At 42.9% G+C, this 20,852-nt stretch overlaps 2 protein-coding genes across 2 annotated transcripts in view; one reads left to right on the top strand and one right to left on the bottom strand.

Annotated features, from left to right (window-relative positions):
• KLF9 (KLF transcription factor 9) overlaps positions 1-20,852 on the bottom strand; it is a 619,671-nt gene that overhangs the window by 392,482 nt on the left and 206,337 nt on the right. The gene's annotated exons all lie outside the window — the stretch shown is intronic.
• On the top strand, positions 511-15,742 carry CFAP95 (cilia and flagella associated protein 95). Its single transcript, XM_035100268.3, has 6 exons — positions 511-1,843; positions 2,254-2,362; positions 4,999-5,120; positions 6,195-6,263; positions 11,102-11,159; positions 14,443-15,742. The coding sequence occupies exons 1-6, from the start codon at positions 1,746-1,748 to the stop codon at positions 14,638-14,640; spliced, it is 654 nt and encodes a 217-aa protein (XP_034956159.1). The 5' UTR covers positions 511-1,745; the 3' UTR covers positions 14,641-15,742.

The following is a 20,852-nucleotide window of genomic DNA, read 5'->3' as shown; positions in this document are numbered from 1 at the left end:
CGGGGCTTCCTCACCGGGGGACACCTTCCGGCTTCCCAGAGGGGCTAGTGCCCCACAGCAGGGCAGCCCTGGAGCCCAAGGCATCTTGGCAGGCAGGCAGCTTCCCCCGCCCGAAGACGGATCCCGGCCCACCTCCCTGCTCCTCCTCCGCAGCCACCCTCGCCCACCTTGGCAACCTCTCGCTTCCCAGGCCGAGGATTCCTCCCGGTCGGATGGCCCGTCAGGACCTTGGCTCCTGGGAACAGGGCTGCCCCTCCCGAAGACAGCCGGGTAGTTGCTGTCTAGCACAGCAGTCTCTGAAGCTTGTACTTTCATCCTTAGCGTCCAACCAAAATCCTAGCCTTTATTCATTTCTAGGGTTAAGGGATCCCCCTCTCAAATCTATGACAGTATTTAACAGCACGCCTGCTTTGTATGCAGTCTTGCCTGGAGATAACAGCCACTCAAATTAACTGAAGTCTCGGTAAATAGAGCTAGGAGTGCCACACAAAAAGCCAGTGCAGGCATCCCCAAACTTCGGCCCTCTAGATGTTTTGGACTACAATTCCCATCATCCCTGACCACTGGTCCTGTTAGCGAGGGATCATGGGAGTTGTAGGCCAAAACATCTGGAGGGCCGCAGTTTGGGGATGCCTGGGCCGGTGCAAGGTGCAATCTTGCCCATTCTGTTTCAGAGCAATACATTTCAATGTGCTTACTGGAGGTATGGATTACTGATAGGTGAGGGGGAAAGGTGGCATTAGCATTCCGAAGTCCTTCACAGTGCATCCTGGAATTGAGATGGGAATTGGGGTTCTTCATTTAATTTTTAAAAATTAATTTTGTATACTACAAATCCATTTATCTCAGGGCGCTTCACAAGATAAATTATGAACAATATAGAAACCGTTACATCTGGGGGAAGAATCTTTGGCATTGTCTATCTGGCTGACACAGCACATGACTTGGACTTGAGCCCACTGAAGGCATCTCATTGTACAACGGAAGATTGCACCTGGAGGAATTGTATGGCAAGCAAATATAATATAGCTGCCCTCCTCCTTTCCTGACACATAGTGATCCCTTCAAACGATCGGACAGGTAAAAGCATCCTCTTACTCCCTTGACTTGCAGGGAATCCCATTATACACAAGTAGTTATTCTAAATTTAGTCTGAAATAGGCCCTACATCCAGCAACCTTTGTATAGCAATGAAGTGATCTACACAACAGTGCCTCTGTGCATGTGCAGAGTGAATTTCATTCTCCATTGAGTATTACCACAACCAGCCCGGGACGAGCACGGGCTTCTCACGCAACGAGTGTTTTTAACAAGTATTCCTACCACACCGAGGTGATTATATTTTTTAGTGCAGCAGCTCAACAGGGTTTTATTATTTGCTATGGGTTTTTGATAAAGAAGGCTGCCTCTTGTTGCCTCGCGAGAGCTGCAGCTGCTTCTTTCCTCGCAGGGCCTTTCCCCCTTCACCTGCACTGAGTCGGCCGCGGAAGAAACACGGAATTAAAGGAGTTCCGGTCTTGGGGCGGAGCGCTCGCGAAGTCTCTTTTCGCGGCCTCTGTGGTTGCCATGGCGATCAGGAGCGAAGAGGCCTCTCCTGCCGCTCCGTCGCTGAGGGCTGAGGCGCCGCCGCTGGGCCGAGTGAGGCGGTGCTGCTGCCTGTGCGCCGCTGCTTCCCTGGCGGCCTCCGTCCCGTTGCAGAGCGAGAGGAGCGAAGCGCTTCTGGTGTCGCCAGAAGAGCCGCCAAGATGGAGCTGGGCCCTCCGGACGTGATGGAGCGCCGTGGAGCCCTGACGCTGCGCTCGCCCTGCGCCGCCTATGGGAGGCCCACCTTGGTGCACCGCTGGTGAGGGAAAAGGCTCCCGGAGGCGCGCCAGGAGGGAGGGAGGGAGGGAGGGAGTTCGTGATTCCGGTGGCCCTGGCGATGGAGCTACAGCTGTTTCTGTAGCCAGGCTAGAAGTTCATGGACTTCGGTTTGAACGTGATGCTGTGCGCTATTGCTCAGGGTTCGGGGAAAGGCGTGGTTGAGTTACGGTTTTCCCCATTCAGGTTGTGCGTGCATGTTTTGGCACAGCCTATGGTTAAAATCATCTTTCATTTTTTGTAGTGATTCAAGTAACACCCTAAAAACTCTGAAAGTACCCCCTCTGAAATGTGATTGATCTTGCACAGATGGCATGCGCATTTGGGTATGAGTCTGTTGTGTGTCCTTCTTTGGTAGCACCCATCTAGCTTATTGCTGTTTTAATTTTTAAGGTACTACAAGAGAGAAGCAGAACCTAAGGACTATGACATACATGAAATTCCTTTGGGCTCTAAAAATTTATGTCGCTCTACCTACTGGCGACTTGGAACCTTAGATGAGGTAAGAAAGGGTCCTTCCTATGCCTATAAGCATGTCTGGAGTATAACTTTAATTAGCTGTCAGAGTTTGGTGTTCAGAAACAGTGGGTTTTACCTGCTTTACCTGCTGTAGGTGTGACATCTGTCTACACAAACGATATGCAAACCCTCGGATATTCGCATGTGACGTTGTGTCCAAATTTCAATGCAATCAGTCAAGCGGTTGCGGAGAAAGGTCATAAAACACAAACATGGACCTTTTACATATATAGATATAGATATAGATAGATACATCCTGATGTCTTGTCAGGATTCAACCTCAATCTGTTAAGCGCCATCCATCCTCCAACCGCCTCCAGGCACTCACACAGGACATTCACTGCCCTCACTGGTTCTGATTTAAAAGAGAGGTAGAGCTGGGTGTCATCTGCAGACTGATGAACACCCAGCCCAAACCTCCTGATGATCTCTCCCAGCGGCTTCATATAAGCCATCAAACCTCGGAAACACACTTTTTCCAACAGGTTTCCACAATTTTGGCCACTAGTGTACGTTTGATGTGAGACACCAAAGTTATAGAGAGTATGAAGTTGAGGGAGAAAAGAGGTACAGGGGGGGTGGGATAGTGAACTTTCATTCTTTTACATCATGTACATGCAAGATTTTTGTGTCAGTGTCAGGTGGGTAGGTTCTTTATCCATTCATTGATTTTCATAGGCGGTGAGAGATGGAGACCATTCACACATGAGTCAACTGTGTGGGCTCATCCACACTTTCGCTTATGTCATGACTAGAAAGCATGCATCCAAGCAGTTTTCCAGTTGACTGGACCTTTCTAGGCATGGGTCCCAGTGATTTTCCCCTCGCCTTGCCTCCAGAATTGCTATTTGTTCCAGTTAAGTGCTAGACAGCACTTTTCCCCAGGGGAAAGCAGTGGGAGAAGGGGAAGTGTGGATAAGCCCTGAATGTTGATTCATCAAATAATAATTATTATAAATGTAGTACAAACCAGTTGGAGTTGGAAGGGGAAATAAGATGCAGGAGCAGCCTGCTGGGAACATGAAAGCTAGCATAATTCTTAAAGCAGAGTGTTGTGGAGTTTAGCACACCTTGATTTTCATGGAATTGGAATAATATACTCCTTGCTTAACTTTCTGAGGCCAGTTCAAATCACATCCAAAAACTGACATTATACTATTGTAGCAGTTGATACAAACATATACACTGATTTAAATATAAGTGAATTACAGTGGTACCTCTGGTTGTGGACGGAATCTGTTCCGGAGGTCTGGTTGTATCCTGAGGTTTCCGCAACCTGAGGACTGCTTCTGCCCATGCTCAGACCACTTCTGTGCATGTGTGTGTGTGGTGAAACACGGTAAAATGCTTCCAGGTTTGCCGCAGATGCATCCCAAAGTTTACATAACCAGAGGGTTACGTAAACGGAGGTACGACTGTATTAACGTATATATTGACCATATAGATAGTGGTAGAGCCATCATGCAAGAAGTATGAGGACGTATAGACATTTTATCAGTTCATACTCAATTCATTCAACTAAATGGGTGTGTGAGTAGTGCCAGCTTTAAAGTACTGATATATAAAATAGCTGTTCACAATATTCTGTCACGTTCTGATCCTCCATACCTCAAAAAAGCAGAAGGCAGTCAATATGATATGCAGTGCATCAAACGTACATTATTTCCGCTCTAATCAAAAGCTCCCTAAGGTGTGGAAATATTATTTATTTTCAACATGATAGGAATCAGTTTCTTAATTGCTGTGGTGGACTCATTCCTTACCTGCATCTTTTGGCAAAATTCAACTCTCAGCATAATGGATATAAGGCCAAGGAAGTGGAGGGGATTTCTGTAACTCCTTACCCTCCCGTGAAGTTATTGACACAGGCAAAGGAAGGATGGGGTTAGGCTTGTGTGGTGATCACACAGGGTCCCCAGATGTTTCACCGTCTATTGATCCCTGTGCCACCACTGAGTTCTCCCTCTCCCACCAACCAGTCTCTAACTGGTACAATACTGAGTCCAGTCAGGGTTAAAATTGGAACACAAAATGTTGTTTATTAGTTTGTAGTTTAACAAGCTTGTGTTGCAATAAAGTTTTAAATACAATTGTTTCCTATACCTTCCTAGCAATTAGCTGTTCCAAACTTCCCTTAATTCTCCTCACTAACTCAGCCTACCCACAGACTCTCTAACTCCCTCACTCTCCTCTCTCAACAACTACCCCATCAACTCAACTAACTCCTTACTACCCCTCAGGGCTGGTTTTTATAGTCCCTCTGACTCCACCCCCTTGGGTTCTGATTGGACCTCCCAGTTAACTATTTCCCCACCAGCACTAAACATAGGTAACCGTCACAGCTTGCTTCTAGAAACCTATCCATGTCTTATGCTTGTCAGGTTAGATAAGTCATGGTAAGTGTAATGGGGCTACGAAGGGAGAGGAGTGAGGCAGGGATAAAGCATTATGAGAAGGAGAAGTATAATGGTAGGATCAGGAACTTCTTCCAGAAAAATACTCTCCATCCATAAAAATAATTGGCATATAAAAGCACGTATAATTTTTCATTACATTTAATAAGTTGACAGCTGGTGTGTTTCTAAAACCCTTTCCTTTCTCTGTTACATTTCCATTTAGAAATGGGTAACCACATATGAAGATCATTTCTCTCAACCCTACAGAATTAAAGAATATAAAGAACTAGACATTCGGAAGTTTTTGTTGGATGAAGATAATTTTGAAGTCGCTGTTATTGGCAGGTATTTCTGGAAGCTTTTGGATCCATATTCAGTATTCAAATAATTCTTTGGCTATCACTTGTAGCCAAGTAAGATTGTCTTCCATAAACACGGTTTTAACAATGGGTCCGTAAGTGACTGTGGAGGCCAATTCTGGATCCACACATCCTTCCACAGTGGGGAGATTGGTTTCCGGGCGGGAGTTGATCACGGTGTGGATTTGCCAAGCGTGCCTTCCTCTTGGCACGTTTCTCCCTTGCGTCCTGAGTTTGAGTGTCTTCAAAGCCCATGACACCTTTGGTAAAGACTGTTCTCCAACTGGAGCACTCACAGGCCAGTTTCCCAGTTGTCAGTGTTTATACTACATTTTTTAAAGATTTGCCTTGAGACAGTCTTTAAACCTCTTTTGTTGACCACCAGCATTACACTTTCCATTTTTAATATTGCATTATGGGATATAACTCATTGTGAATTCCTGTTTTCTTTTTCTTCATATCTTACACTATTTGTACAGCAAACATTTCAGCGCCATTAATATTGGATGCCAATAATTTCTACATTTGCTCCAAAGTATCTGTGATAGAGGTGGTAGTTCATCAAAAGTGGAAAGTAGAATGAGAAACTGGCAACCTCCATTAAATTTGTTTAGTTCAGAATTAATTTTGTACCTTGCCTCTTTGTGCTGTTGAGATGGAAAGTTATGCTCTATACTAGAGACATTTGTCAGGATGAGAATAGTTTTTGTTCTTCAGCTACTGCTAAGCAGTAAAGTTTAAAGCTAAATAAATGTTTGAACCCGTCTGTCACATTTCATCCAGTAGAGAGCAGTAGTGACCACTTGCAAAAATGCCGTGTGATAACCCTACAACTGTGTCAAAAGCAACAGCATTTTATTGTAGCATGAAAACATTGTGGCACTAAGACAGAGTCCTCCATTTGTCTCTTAATAACTGAGTTTGATCTAATTACTACTGATCATTTATTTAATACCCACCCACTCATAGGAATTGAATTCATCATAAAACTCTTAATATCTGACTTGTGCTTAATGCTTTATTGTTTCACTTGAAGTCTGAAAACTCTCTCTTTTTGCAGGGAGACAGGGTTACCTGAAACAGGTCCTGGAGCCGTATTGCCCCGTCACTCTCCAGATCACTTTAAAATGTTAGTACTTGCAAAATTGTAATAACTAGATCATTTATGATCAGATTCTGTACTGAATCCATTTTAAGGGTTAAGAAGATCTATAGTGTTCACAGAGAAGTAATTAACAACCACTGTTTTTGCATTGGATACCATACGACATGTGTGCACTAGTTTCAGTTCCAACATAGTTAATTATTTTAGTGGTTGTATTTTGCATTAGAATATTAATAATATTTTTTTTATTTTCAAGCAAGGAAAAATGTTTTCTCTCCGTGCTGCTTTGTTAAAGCTCTTGTGATAGCTTATTTTCCTCTTGAGTTTGCTTCCAATAGTTGCATAGGATACCTTGAAACTGCTTAAGAAGACTGAAGTAACCATTTCTTCATTAAATGCATTGGTATAATTTTGTATTTTGAAACACAATGATAAATTTTCTGTTGCTTTTGACCATGACCCAATGAAATATTTCCCTGGCAATTAAGGATTCAGTATCTGGGAATACATGTACAGTATAGGATCTCACTGTAAGTGTTGTTACTGGAATAGTCCCAAATAAATGGTTGTATGTTCTGCCATAGCCCTTTCACTTTCTGTTCATTTGTGTATGCAAAAGAAAATGGATCTGAGGAATAAACCTTGGGTGCACAGTATGGGTTAGCAAGGAGAGAGCTTGTTCACACCATATGCTAAGCCAAGCTTCAGTGCTTTGTGGCAGTAGAAAAGACGGGCGTGGAGCAAAAGCCATAGTTTGGCTGACCATGGTGTGCGAATCAGGCTTTTAGCTCATGGGTTTATGTAAACACTTTCAGATAGTTTTTGAGGAAAGTATAATTTTCTTCTAAAAGGTTTTCTGGCTAGTATCTGGTTTTGTCTGCTTTTGTTTTGAATAAAAAAGCTGCAGTATTTAACTTACTAGAATTTCAAGCAATTTATGGACCAAAACATAAACTTTAGAAATGATTAGCATTGTGACTGAGACTTGAGGAAAGTAGATGACTAGCATTAACGTTTGAGAAAGGCTTTGAAACTGAAAACAGCAAAGTAAATGACCCTAAACAGAAAGGCAGGGGAGCAGTAAATCAAATCCAGAAGGCCATTGCTACTTTAAAAAAATAAATTGATTTAAATTTGAGAGCAAAGGAGGGCAAGATTATATCCAAGACTAGGGAATAGATGCAGGAAACAACTTCTGGTGAAACAAAAGTATGTTAAGTTTTAATTTTATCAGCATCTGGTTCACCATATTTACAGTATTTCCTAAGAATATGGTGTTGATAAATGTTTATAATACAGATATTGACAGACTGCATACATAGTAAAACATTAAAATTATACATTTAGAAACTGCTGTGTTGAATATAGAACATATCTTGCTTTTCACCATCTTATGCAACTCTACTTCAAATATAAAAGTGCATTGCTATAACAGAAGTCTGGTAGCACAGACTGCATAGGCTCAGTTAATTATACTGCACTCAGTGCATGCCTAGAAGCTTCCTTCATTTCCCATGTAGGTAACTTTATTTCTTCTTGAGCTGGGGACCTAGTCATTCTGGTTTGTAACATCTGCTCAGAGTAAACTCATTGAAATTTACGTTCTTGAATTAGCCATATCTCTTAATTTGAGTGGGCCTATTCTGAGTTTGACTAACATTGACTACAGCCCTCTGTGTATGTCCAGAGGCTTCCTTCATTTGCATCTACCCTGGCTGTCACTCGTGCACATGGTATGCGGACTATTGGCATGATTATTCCAAAGCTGGCAGTTAAAGCAGAGGTGTTAAATTCATGACTAGGCATAAGCCAAGATGTCCCAAGTAGGGTGGGCACAGTCACTCACATGGGCTCTGTCCCGAGCCAGGCTGGGCTGTGAGTAGGCTCAGCGGCGTAGCATGGGTTGCCAGCACCCAGGGCAAGGCACCCCCTAACCTGTGACCATGACACTCTGACTCCCTTCCTCCATCCAGAATTGAACCCCTTACACCAAAAGTACATGTATTGTATTTTAAGAAAATATGGCTGTAATTAAAGTAATATGTATCTAAGGACTTTTAAAATGTCCTTCTACAAACCTCCATGTCACTTGCCGCCCTTCGTCTGCCTGTTCCAGGAACTGATATTTGGGAAGGGTGGGGGTTGGCACAGCATTGCTCCACTGAACTCCTGAAAAACCACTTTGGGCATAGATGTATTTGTAGATAATGTGGTAAATAGATAAGTAGGCTAACTGTGCTTCCAGACAGTTGCTATTTTCAGGTAGGATTCAAGCACATACTAGTAAATTTAGGTTGTGCCATTGCACAACAAGCCTACTTTCCCCAGAGATCAGACTTTTTGCAACAGGGTACATGCAGGAAAATGCACTGGAAAGTGTGGGATAACATTACCTTTGATATTTCACCTCCCTGAAGACAAATCGGAATGAAGGTTCCTTAAACAGCCAATGTCTTCTAATCTCCCTGCAAACAAATTAAGATGGATGCTCAATAAACAGGTTGTCTGAAGGCACTGTATGACTAAATATTAGTCTATGTAAATTACAGGTCTTATTCACAGGTAAGCGGGGCTAGGAGTGCAGCAAGTGAGGATTAATCACTGAGGGCACCACTCTCCCCACAGACACTTTGTGGGTCAAGTGGGAAAGACCCACCCCAATTGCCTCATTTGTGCTACTGCTGTCCCCTTGCATCTGTCAGTGTTGTCCCCACCTCTCTGCAGCTGTGCTGCCTCCGATGTAGTCGGGCTCCTCCATGGGCTCCACTCGCCTTCCTCACAGCCCTCAGGCGGTGCCGAGGCTGCAGAGGCATGAAAACAGAAGAGAAGGCTGCATGCTGCGCCTCTCTTCCGTTCTTCTTCTTTATACCCTGCTTTTCCTCAGCCTGCGCCTTTTCCTACTGGAAGGCTGTGGAGCAACTGAAGCCGAGCAGGGTGAAAGGAGGTTCCAGGAGGGTCAGCAATGTCTCTTCCTCCTTCTTGGGGCTTGGGAACTCTTTGCAATGAATAAGCACTGGGCACAGAGCTGCAACAGGCATGTCTTCAAAGGGCACACGTGGCTGTTGCATCCTCACACTGCCCTGTCAGCCCTGCACCGCTTTGCGAAGCTGGGATGTGGGATCGCAGTGTTGCTGAATATTTTAGTGGGTAAACTAGCTAGACCCCATAAACTTGATATTTATTCCCCTGCAACTCTCCTGAAAGCTAGATACAGTGGTACCTCGGTTTAAGTACGCTTCGATTTGAGTATTTTCAGTTTAAGTACTCCGCAGAACCGTCTGGAACGGATTAATCCACTTTCCATTACTTTCAATGGGAAAGTTCGCTTCAGGTTAAGTATGCTTCAGTTTAAGTACAGACTTTTACACTCATAATTCGGGTTAAGCACGCTTCAGTTTAAGTACTCCGCGAACCGTCTGGAACAGATTAATCCACTTTCCATTACTTTCAATGGGAAAGTTTGCTTCAGGTTAAGTTCGCTTCAGGTTAAGTACAGACTTCCGGAACCAATTGTGTACTTAAACCGAGGTACCACTGTATTATAATGCTTATTAGAGCTGGATCATTTGCCTTTCATGGCAACTCTGAACTTATTTTAAAAGGTTAGTCACTACGGTAGCTCAAAGTACAAACTTTACAAAGATCATCTTTTAAAAGAGGTTACAAGATGATCTTGTTGCGGGATGATCAGAACATGCTTTGTTTTATTTATTGGCTTGGTATGTAATAAATCATGAATTCATGATTGCTGCTGCTTTCATCATAGGGCTGAACTAAGTGAGAAGACTGAAGCCACATTTATTGTCCTTGTATCTGCTTCGTTCATATATCAAGTATAGGGTTGGGTAGGGTCTGGTTTCTACATCAAAAGATGCATATGAGCAAGGAAAGCTAAATTTACCCGTGCCTCCTTGTGCTTGGGCACTTTTCTTTACCTGGGAAGTGAATGAGATAAGATTAAGTGAGGGGCAGAAGGTGGAGCTCTTACATATTCTCTTGTAACTTGTTAAAATTGTAAACAGAGTCTTTGGGTCAGGCCTGGAAATTCCAGTGTCCACCTCCATCAATTCTTTGTACTGTCCAAATGGCAACTTGGCACAATCCATTCCCACCCTCCTAAGAGCCATATTCTGAAATTGATTGGCAGCGGTTGTGGGTCTGTTCAGTTTCTTCTAAATCACTTCAAGAACTATCCAGCTGTATACATGTATGAAAAAAGTACAAACAATTGGACTGTTCATATGAATGTAGTGCTCTACCTGTGCCATCCTCTCATCCATATAGGGATGCCAAGGGCTGTGAGGACTGTCCCTGCACAAAGCAGTGCTTTGGAACTGTGCTGCTGTGGGCTGTGCTGGTGAACTGGGCCATCAGCTTCCAGATTCTCCAGTTAAAAACAGCCTGAGAATAGATCAACTTCTGACATTTTATTGGTTTTCTTGTGCATGTAGGACGGAAAATTCCAACCAAGTGCAACATGTTATATAACAAATCACAGGAATACTTCTATTTTCCTTAGCATGTCACTTTTTGGCAGTTTACTGGAAGTGTTACTCTTCCTGTGCCTCAGGCATAGCTGCTAAATTTTCCTAGTACTGAAAAACAATAGTGGGGGTTCTGGAAATTAGCAGACCTCACTTGGTCCAAATCCAAATGGAGAATAAATTCTGTAAAGTATAACTTGACTCTAACAACTATGGAAACACACACTGAAAATACCTTTCCCCACTACTTTGGTCTTGCTTACTAAAAGATCAACGTTAACTATATATTTTAAATTGTTTTTATAAGAGTTCTTAGAGACAGACAATTTAAAAACATTACACAAAAGCTAGTTATAATATATACTCTCTATGTTACAGGTTTCTAGATACAACATACCAAACAGATTATGTTCCACCATATGACTATGAACCATATGTAAGTATAAGAGCAGAATGATTGTTTTCTACCATGCTTTACATCAAGGCCTTCATATGTAGAACAGTAGCCATTCAGAGGTTCTTTCAAACAGGTTCTACTACCTAGTGCTGAGTAATTGTTGGCCTTAACATAATGTCCAAACTCAGGCCAGTGGCAGAGGTGGGGGGACAGGGGAGGCACCTTAAGGGTGGGCTGACTCCGCTGTACACACCCTGTGCTGTCCCCAGATCTGCTCTAGAGGGTCAGGGACAAAGTTGGGTGGAGGAAGAAGATTCTGTCATACAAGGAAAAATCCTTGCGCTGATGGAGTATTAACCTTAGCACTACCTTGAACACAACCCATAATCTTTAACTGGATTGCAAACCTGTTGTATTGTTTGTTGGCCTCTAGTAGCAGTGAGAAATGTCAACTTTACCACTTAAATTGCATTGATTAATTGTATGTGCATGGAATACAGAGTTGAGCCGGTAAATGAGAAAGGAAAGTGTGTTGATGAATAATGGCTTCGTGTGGATCCCTTCCTTTACGTGCCAGGGATTTTAGCAGAATGGGAATCATGGCCAGATATTTTTGTAACCATGGCAACTCATGAAGTGTTTGTCAGTACACATTTCAACTGTGATCATGATGAACACTCTCTCTGTCTCCCTCCCCCCCCCATTCTGTCTCTCTCATGTACACTTGTCACGGTGTCCTGTCAGACACCACCATAAGTGGTTGAGTCATGCTGGCCACATGACCTGGAAAGCTGTCTGTGGACAAACACCGGCTTCCTTGGCCTGAAAAGCGAGATGAGTGCCGCAACCCCATAGTCGCCTTTTACTGGACTTAACCGTCCAGGAGTCCTTTTGTTGTTGTTTAGTCATGTCTGACTCTTCATGACCCCATGGACCAGAGCATGCCAGGCACTCCTGTCTTCAGGGGTCCTTTACCTTTTACCTTTTTTACTATATGCACATCCTTTGGACATTTTGATCTCATTAAGCATACCAGTGCAAGGTTCTGCTTCAAGTTAATGTGTAAAATGCATTTGCCATCTTTAGCATCCTTGGCGCCTTAAGCTCCTTCTAAGCATGCTCTGTGTCTATGCCTAGGCACCCTCTATGTCTCCTCAATCTCTGCTACTATTACATAGTTTCTTGACTATTTAAATTAAAATATTCCTTACCTATGCTTCATACAAAGATTCCAGGAGAGTGTACTTAAGCACAAATAAAAACTAATTAACATATAATTTTAAAAATGCAGCAAAATATAACAAGACAAAAGCAAATAGTAGGAATGGCCTCACTAGTCACAAAAACCAGGTGTGTCTCCTTGGCAAACACATTCCAAGGTTGACACATCAGTACAAAAAGACATCTGCTTTATATAACATAATCCACTAAAGAGGGTACCTGGAGCAATACTGGAGCAAATCTTAAGACGTAGGCGTCCTGGTATGGCAGGAGGCCATTATTCAGGTATTTGGACTCCAAGCCATTTAGGACTTCAAAGTAAGGAAATTAGGGTTAGAAGCAATTAGGCAGTAGATATTTCAAAATAAGTGAAATATAAACAACTTCAGCTACACCTGCCAATACTCTTGCAGCCAAATGTTGCATGAATGGAAGCTTCTGGGGATGCTTCCAGATTACTGCAATGCGCTCTACGCGGGGCTACCTTAAAAGACATCTGAAGGCAGCCCTCTTTAGCGAAGTCTTAAATATTTAATGCTGTATTGTTTTAATACTCGATTGGAAGCCGCCCAGAGTGGCTGGGGAGACTCAGCCAGATGGGCGTGGTACAAATTAATAATAATAATAATAATATTGTGTCTTTGAGGGCATCCCCCTGTATAATACATTAGTGATCAAACAGAGAGATTCCCAGAACATAGATCACTAAAGAAAGGCTCCTTATTCAGGAACAGTTGCAGTTGCAAACCAGCCAAAGTTGGTAAAATACACCATGGGCCACTGAGGATTCAATGGTGGGATCAGGGAATATCTTCAAACTGTGTCTCTGCCCTTTCAGGAAGAATGAAATCTCACCCACATCAGGACAAACATCAATTTTCTGAACCTGAAAACTACCCACTCTCAGTGCCTCCATCTTGCTGAGGTGCATGCTGCCAGTTACTGAGTCCAGACACCAATTCAGTGCTTGCACGCCTCACCTGACCACCTGACTCAGATAAGAAAGAGCTGAGTCTCATTGGCTTACTGATGGCCCCTCACTACAGATGTTGGGTGACTTCACCTGTGTAGCTTTGCAGGAACTTTGCTCTTAAGGCAGGCATAGGCAACCTTGGCTCTCCAGATGTTTTGGAACTACAACTCTCATGATCCCTAGCTAACAGGGCCAGTGGTCAGGGATCATGGGAGTTGTAGTTCCAAAACATCTGGAGAGCCAAGTTTGCCTATGCCTGTCTTAAGGGCTGGATACTATTAATTTCAGAAAGCCCTCCTCTGATTTCATGATCCAACAAACATCAGCATCACTTGCAGGGAATAAGGGGGATAAATGTCTCCCTCTAGACAAACAGCTAATCTCCATCTGCTCTCCTTTTTCTAGATCCCTGTAGTACACATAAAGGAAAGATAGCTTTCAAGTACAAATTATCTACCGTAATTGAATAATAATCAAGAGGATTTACTTTAAATAAAATATGTTTAGGATGAGAAGGATAAAGTGAAATATTTTTCTCTCTGAAATTTACCATGGGATAAATTTCTTGGTTTTTTTAAATTTGTTTTCTGTTGTCACTGGGAATAAAGCTTTAAAAACTGTTTGCTTTGTTGCCCTACACAGCCTTCATCAACCTCGTTGCTCCAGATGTTTTTGGCCTACAACTCCCATGATCCTAGCAGGACCAGTGGACAGGGATTATGGGAATTGTAGTCTCAAAACACACTTGATTTTCAATCTATTTTATCTGCTGTGAAAATGGTAACTATTCTAAACCAATACTATGTAACCGGAGGAACTAATGGCACAAGGGCTGTAGCTTAAGGGTGGAACATCTGCTTCCCCTGTAGAAGATCCAGGTTCAATTCCTGGCATCTCCAGGTAGGTCTGGTCATGTTGCCAGTTGAAACTCTGAAGAGCCCCCAGCAGTTGACCTAGGCAATACTGAGTCAATGGTCTGATTCAGTATAAAGCAGCTTCTTAGGTTTCTTAGGTTGTGACATAGTTTTGCTTGATGTGCAAACACAACCATTGCCTCTCTTATAATCAAAAATGGTTTCCCGGTTTGCCTTCTGATTAATAACATGCCCTTGAATGTCTTTTCTTTAGATTGAGCTTCAGCCAGATGGCTACTCTGTAGTCCACAGGAAATGTCATTCTCAATTTACTGACACGGCCGATTACAGAAGACATGGGATCAACACATGGCAAGATGAGAGTGGAGTGTATGGTAATGCAGATCTAAGGCAAAAAGTATTTCCTGTAACTAGCCCTATACGGACAAATGTAAATGAAGATAATTCTTAAACACTAGCAACTCTATAAAAGTTAAGTATATCTTTGTATCTGATTATTGTGGAATCAAACTGCAAAATAAATAACATTGCAACTTTTAGAATAGTTGGTTATAGAATAAATCCATATACGGCACTTGTATAACGGATATACCAAATTGGGATCCTGTTGTTAACCTGTTCAAAAAAACCAGAAACCCAGATTACTGAAATTCTCTGTGATGGATTAAGCCAACAGAAGTCATGCTAGAGGAATTCTGTAAATTATTGTGCTTTGCTTAGGAAGGAACTGCATGTTGTTACATTAGTTTGGGCTACTGTCAAAAACAGCAAGTACATTTTAAATTCTCTTAAAGCTTTCTGCTTATCCTTCCCACACCCCGCAACATGGCCTGCCATTGATAGAGCGGTCACTTAGTATGGATATATAGTGCTGTGATGATAAGATTTGGTTAGTCATCCTTCTATACACATTGGGGGTGGGGAGTTAATATGCATTTGCCATATTTAGTGAACACTGCCTAAAACAGTTGGCCTGCTTGCAGGATAATCTATATCCTATTGAAAAGAGAGATTTGCCAATTGTGTTATTGAGCTAAATCTGATCATATACTTTGCATTGTATAATTCTGATTGTATGGCTTAGCCCCCCATATCCCTGGGATTCTTTCCTCCTAAAATGCTTCTCAAAATGCTTTCCTCTTTGCCTCTCTGTGTGTCAAAGTGTAATGTAAGCAAAAGGAACAGTGAGACAGCTTCCTATCAAGGCCGAATAATAAGCTGGCCTTCTCTGGAACACAGATTGAGGGGCAGAGAAAGGCTTATCAGCGGATGAGCTTGACGCTGGAAGTTGCTAGCTTGACGCATAAACTAGTCTTACTGAAGGCTTTGTTGAGTCAGCATGTGTTTACAAGAAGGACCGGACACAGGAAGATCCATATATGTACTTGTAACCTATGACCCCCTTGCGTGCGCACATTTACAGAGTGGAGGGGGGAAGGAGCCCAAGGAGTGTATAAGAATCTTTGCAAATTTGTCTTTCTTTACTCTTGTCGTGAAATATGGATAACCAAGAGTCTCTCTAATTAGAGATTAAAGTCTTTCTCTGGATTCAACCCTCAGTGTCGTTATTGACTGTCCCTGTCCCTGCCTGGGCGCAACTTAAGGACCCTTATGAGCTAATAAGGCTACACTATCACTCTGTTGGAAGCTGCCCAGAGTGGCTGAGGCAACCTAGTCAGATGGGCAAAGTACAAATAATAAAAATTATTGTTGTTGTTTACTTGAATGCTCTGAATTTTGACCACCCTCCCTGTACAACCAACATTTTCAGTAAGTCCCTTCCGAATGCAAGCTTAAGGGCATAATCCTGTGATCCCTGCAATAGGCCATGGCCGCCTCATGGATGTGGAAGCTGCCAAGGGAGGGGCCACCACAGGGTGGACTGAGGGAGGTTTGGGGTCTACAGGATCCGAAGCCATCCCTTTTTCTTGGCAAGGAAAGGAAAACACACCAACCCTATATCAGGTGTATTTGTTTTTCCTTCTGCTGTCGCCCACACCATCTGCTTTGACTGGCCCTGGACCAGCCAAGCTTTGGATTTGACAGTTCTTCCAGCACAAATTTTGTCTCTCCCTAAGATTGCTCTGTAAAACAACGACTAGCATCTGGTACTGAAGAACCCTTTATTGGATAAAATTGTTTACTATAGTGTTATTTCTTTTTATTTTACATAGAGTTATCCCTGAATTGGCTAAACCATGTAGCACATTCACATAACAATCAAGAAATCTTTGTTTAATCAAAGGAAGCCATATGCTATTGATTCCAATAACAAGTCTCCCTCCACCACAAATAGCTACTCGGAGGGATATTTTACCGAGACAGCAGCATAGGGAGGAAGGGAGGAATCCTCTCTTCCTGCACACTACTCAGGTTTCCCCATAGTTTGTCCCCAAGGAGAGGGAACGTTTGGAACCCATATCACTGGACCATGTACTTTTCATGTTTAGAAATCTGAAACCTTCTGGTTCTTTCTTCTTTTGCAGCAGAATATCCTCATAGGAACAATCTTCCTCTACCCCTTAATTAAAGAGGAATATCTGGAATACAGTTTAATAAGATGAGAGGGCAGTTGATTTCGTGCTCCTGAATACAACAGAAAGAGAACTACTGTATTTTTCGGTCTATAAGACGCCACCATGTATAAGACTCCGATTTAAGAAAATGGGAGGAGATACTATCCTTGTATAAGACGAGCCCATATTTTTAACATTATTTTAGAGTAAAAAAAGTAGTATTATACACGGAAAAGTATGGTACTTTTTGCTCATTCAATTGAGTCTCCTTTGCTCCTTAGTAAATACAGAGAAGTTACAGAACATGGTAGATTTGAAGAGCAGCCTGCTTAGGGCTTGCCAAATGCATGTGGATGCCATACCTGTGCAGCAATTGGTTTAGTCGGATAAAAACTCTAGAGCCAGTACAAATGTTATTCCCGGGGCTTATTGGCACAAGCCCAGGACCAGTCCCCTCCTGTGAGCACTGTAATGTCAAAAGATCAGCTAGAAACATAGGAAGCGGCCTTTCACCAGGTCAGACTCTCCTGTCCATCTAGCACTATTGTGTATTCTGGCCTTTCGTATCACCCGCTACCTGGTCCTTTTCTCCGTAGATGCTTGGGATTAAATATGAGGCCCTCTGCATACAAGCCTTGATCTGTCACTAGCTCTAGAGCCTCCCTGCTTCTGTGGGCAGTGTGTGCTCTTCAAGCAGATTTTTTTTATAACCTAAATGTCAGAGAGGGTTGTGGCTACTCTTGAACAAAGGCGCTCCTTTGCGTTTTATTGTGCATACTATTTACAGTGCAAGAATATCAGCAAACATGACTGCTCAGTCCATGTCAGAACCCCACAATGGCTTCTTCCTGGTTTTTGCCCAGCATAAAAGCCTGGGCACCCCAAAGCGCCGCCACCTAGCCCTACGGATGGGCGCATGCCTCAATTCGGGCGTCGGAGGAAACAGCCTCCCTGTGTCCGATAGCTGTCCCAAGTCCTCCTCCCCTTGCTCTCAGAGCAGCATGCTCTAACATGCAAGAGCCCCATCTCCGCTCTGCTCACTTCCTCATTCCTTTCTTCTGACTTGCTACTGGTGCTGCCGCTGGGAGAAGAGCTGGTGAAGATGATGGGAGGGGGCTCTCTGTAAAGCGACCCCCTGACACTAAATATTTGCAATCTTCTGTGAGCAGCAGTCCTAACATTACATTACTCACATGGGCAGACCAGCTGTATGAGTTACCTTTGCAGAAGTAAGCCCTTGAAAATGTACTGGTTATTTTTGCTATGCCACTTACTATTAATCAACTGGCTTGGAAATCAAAATGCAAGTTGTATCAACAGAAGGCACTTCAAGCAAGCATTGAGTTTTAATTTATTTTTGATAATCTGTTGGAATTCTTTCTAAAGTTAGTACAAATTCTGTTAAAGAATTTATACTTTTAAAACTTTTTTCATAAGCAGAGCCTGTGTCTGTATTCAGTGACGGCCCCCATTTGAGTAAATGGAGAGAACAAAATTAGAGAATATAAAAGCTAATTTATAAAGCAATAACATACTTTATAATTCTAAATTTGAATAAATTGATTCAAATTGCAAGAAAGGAGATTCTGACTAAACATTGAAAAGAACCGTTTGACAGTGGGATGGACTCCCTCAAAAGGTGATAGAGGCTCCTTCCTTGGAGGCTTTTAAGCAGAGGTGGGATGGCCAGACCCAGAACAAATTTAGTCTCTAAGGTGCTACTGGACAATTTTTTAACTCCCCCCCCCCAAAAAAAAATTTATTCATTTTCCAATATTCACAAAAATAAAACAAAAATAAAACATGAAAAAGAAAAACATAACAGTTCTTACATTTTTTACTTAACATTGTTGACTTCCTCAATTCCCCCCATACTGGGTCCATTTTAAAATCTCAATTAAACAATTTTCATTTTGTATCTTAAATCATTCTAACACATTTTACCATTATCTCTCAACTATTCTATTCTGAAAAATGTCCACTATCCCCCACCAATAATTAATCAATTAATCCAAATTTAAAAAAAATATTTATTTATTTATTTATTTCAACTGTGTCAGATCTGACTGATCAGACTGATCAGGAATAGTAGTGACAGAGACATCCCAATAAGTATGATGACTTGGTTCTGAATTAGAATCATAGAATCATAGAGTTGGAAGAGACCACAAGGGCCATCCAGTCCAACCCCCTGCCAAGCAGGAAACACCATCAAAGCATTCCTGACAGATGGCTGTCAAGCCTCTGCTTGAAGACCTCCAAAGAAGGAAACTCTACCACACTCCTTGGCAGCAAATTCCACTGTCGAACAGCTCTTACTCTTACTGTCAGGAAGTACTTCCTAATGTTTAGGTGGAATCTTCTTTCTTGTAGCTTGAATCCATTGCTCCGTGTCCGCTTCTCTGGAGTAGCAGAAAACAACCTTTCACCCTCTTCTATATGACATCCTTTTATATATTTGAATATGGCTATCATATAACCCCTTAACCTTCTCTTCTCCAGGCTAAGCATACCCAGCTCCCTAAGCCGTTCCTCATCAGGCATTGTTTCCAGGCCTTTGACCATTTTGGTTGCCCTCCTCTGGACACGTTCCAGCTTGTCAGTATCCTTCTTGAACTGTGTTGCCCAGAACTGGACACAGTACTCCAGGTGAGGTCTGACCAGAGCGGAATACAGTGGTACTATTACTTCCCTTGATCTAGATGCTATACTCCTATTGATGCAGCCCAGAATTGCATTGGCCTTTTTAGCTGCTGCATCACACTGTTGACTCATGTCAAGTTTGTGTTCTACCAAGACTCCTAGGTCCTTTTCACATGTACTGCTCTCAAGCCAGGTGTCACCCACCCTGTATTTGTGTTGCTGTCCTCCAGACCTTTTGCAGAGGAGACACATGAAGAAGGGCCTTGGATGATTGCAGGGTCCGGTAGGTTCACATGGGGAGAGGCATCCTTGAGGTACTGCAGTCCTGAGCCATTTAAGGCTTTATAGGTCAAAACTCCAGAAAATCCCACTCAGCAGTTTCATGTTGATGTTAAACAGCATAGGGGATAAAATTGAACGCAGAGGAAGACCACATTGAAGGCTCCACCGTAGTTATATTTTCTGAATCCGAGGAGGGTTTCTCAAGGAATGGTTTTACCACTGCTTCCTTCAAGCAGTCAGGAACCACCCCCTCTCGTTGTTGTTGTTTAGTCGTTTAGTCGTGTCCGACTCTTCGTGACCCCATGGACCAGAGCATACCAGGCACTCCTGTCTTCCACTGCCTCCCGCAGTTTGGTCAAACTCTTGTTGGTAGCTTCGAGAACACTGTCCAACCATCTCGTCCTCTGTTGTCTCCTTCTGCTTGTGCCCTCAATCTTTCCCAGCATCAGGGTCTTTTCCAGGGAGTCTTCTCTTCTCATGAGGTGGCTAAAGTATTGGAGCCTCAGCTTCAGAATCTGTCCTTCCAGTGAGCACTCAGGGCTGATTTCCTTCAGAATGGATAGGTTTGATCTTCTTGCAGTCCATGGGACTCTCAAGAGTCTCCTCCACACCATAATTCAAAAGCATCAATTATTCGGTGATCAGCCTTCTTTATGATCCAGCTCTCACTTCATACATCACTACTGGGGAAACCATAGCTTTAACTATATGGACCTTTGTTGGCAAGGTGATGTCTCTGCTTTTGAAGATGTTGTCTAGGTTTGTCATTGCTTTTCTCCCAAGAAGCAGGTGTCTTTTAATTTCATGTCTGCTGTCACCATCTGCAGTGATCATGGAGCCCAATAAAGTAAAATCTCTCACTGCCTCCATTTCTTCCCCTTCTATTTGCCAGGAGGTGATGGGACCAGTGGCCATGATTTTGGTTTTTTTGATGTTGAGCTTCAGACCATATTTTGCGCTCTCCTCTTTCACCCTCAGTAAAAGGTTCTTTAATTCCTCCTCACTTTCTGCCATCAAGGTTGTGTCATCAGCTGATGACCCCCTCGCATAAGGAGGCATTAATCACCTCCCTGGCCCAGCCTGCTGTCCCCTCCCTGCTAGCTTTTAACAACCAAGTGGTCCTGGCTGATCCAAGCCCCTTGTCTGCAAATACGCGGGGGGGGGGGGCGCTGCCAAACTGTGTCTTTGACCCAGGTGAAATAAAGTCTAGTTTCACCCCTGT

The sequence above is a fragment of the Zootoca vivipara genome, chromosome 10 (assembly GCF_965207765.1).
Source record: "Zootoca vivipara chromosome 10, rZooViv2.hap1.1, whole genome shotgun sequence".
Lineage (NCBI taxonomy): Eukaryota > Metazoa > Chordata > Lepidosauria > Squamata > Lacertidae > Zootoca > Zootoca vivipara.
The sequence above is the reverse complement of the archived record's forward strand: the minus strand, read 5'-3'. Positions and strand labels throughout refer to the sequence as shown.

Coding starts and splice junctions, on each gene's coding strand:
- CFAP95 (XM_035100268.3), top strand. CDS start 1,746: ATGGAGCTGGGCCCTCCGGACGTGATGGAGCGCCGTGGAGCCCTGACG. Junction 1,844..2,253: donor CCCACCTTGGTGCACCGCTG/GTGAGGGAAAAG, acceptor TTAATTTTTAAG/GTACTACAAGAGAGAAGCAG. Junction 6,264..11,101: donor TCTCCAGATCACTTTAAAAT/GTTAGTACTTGC, acceptor TCTATGTTACAG/GTTTCTAGATACAACATACC.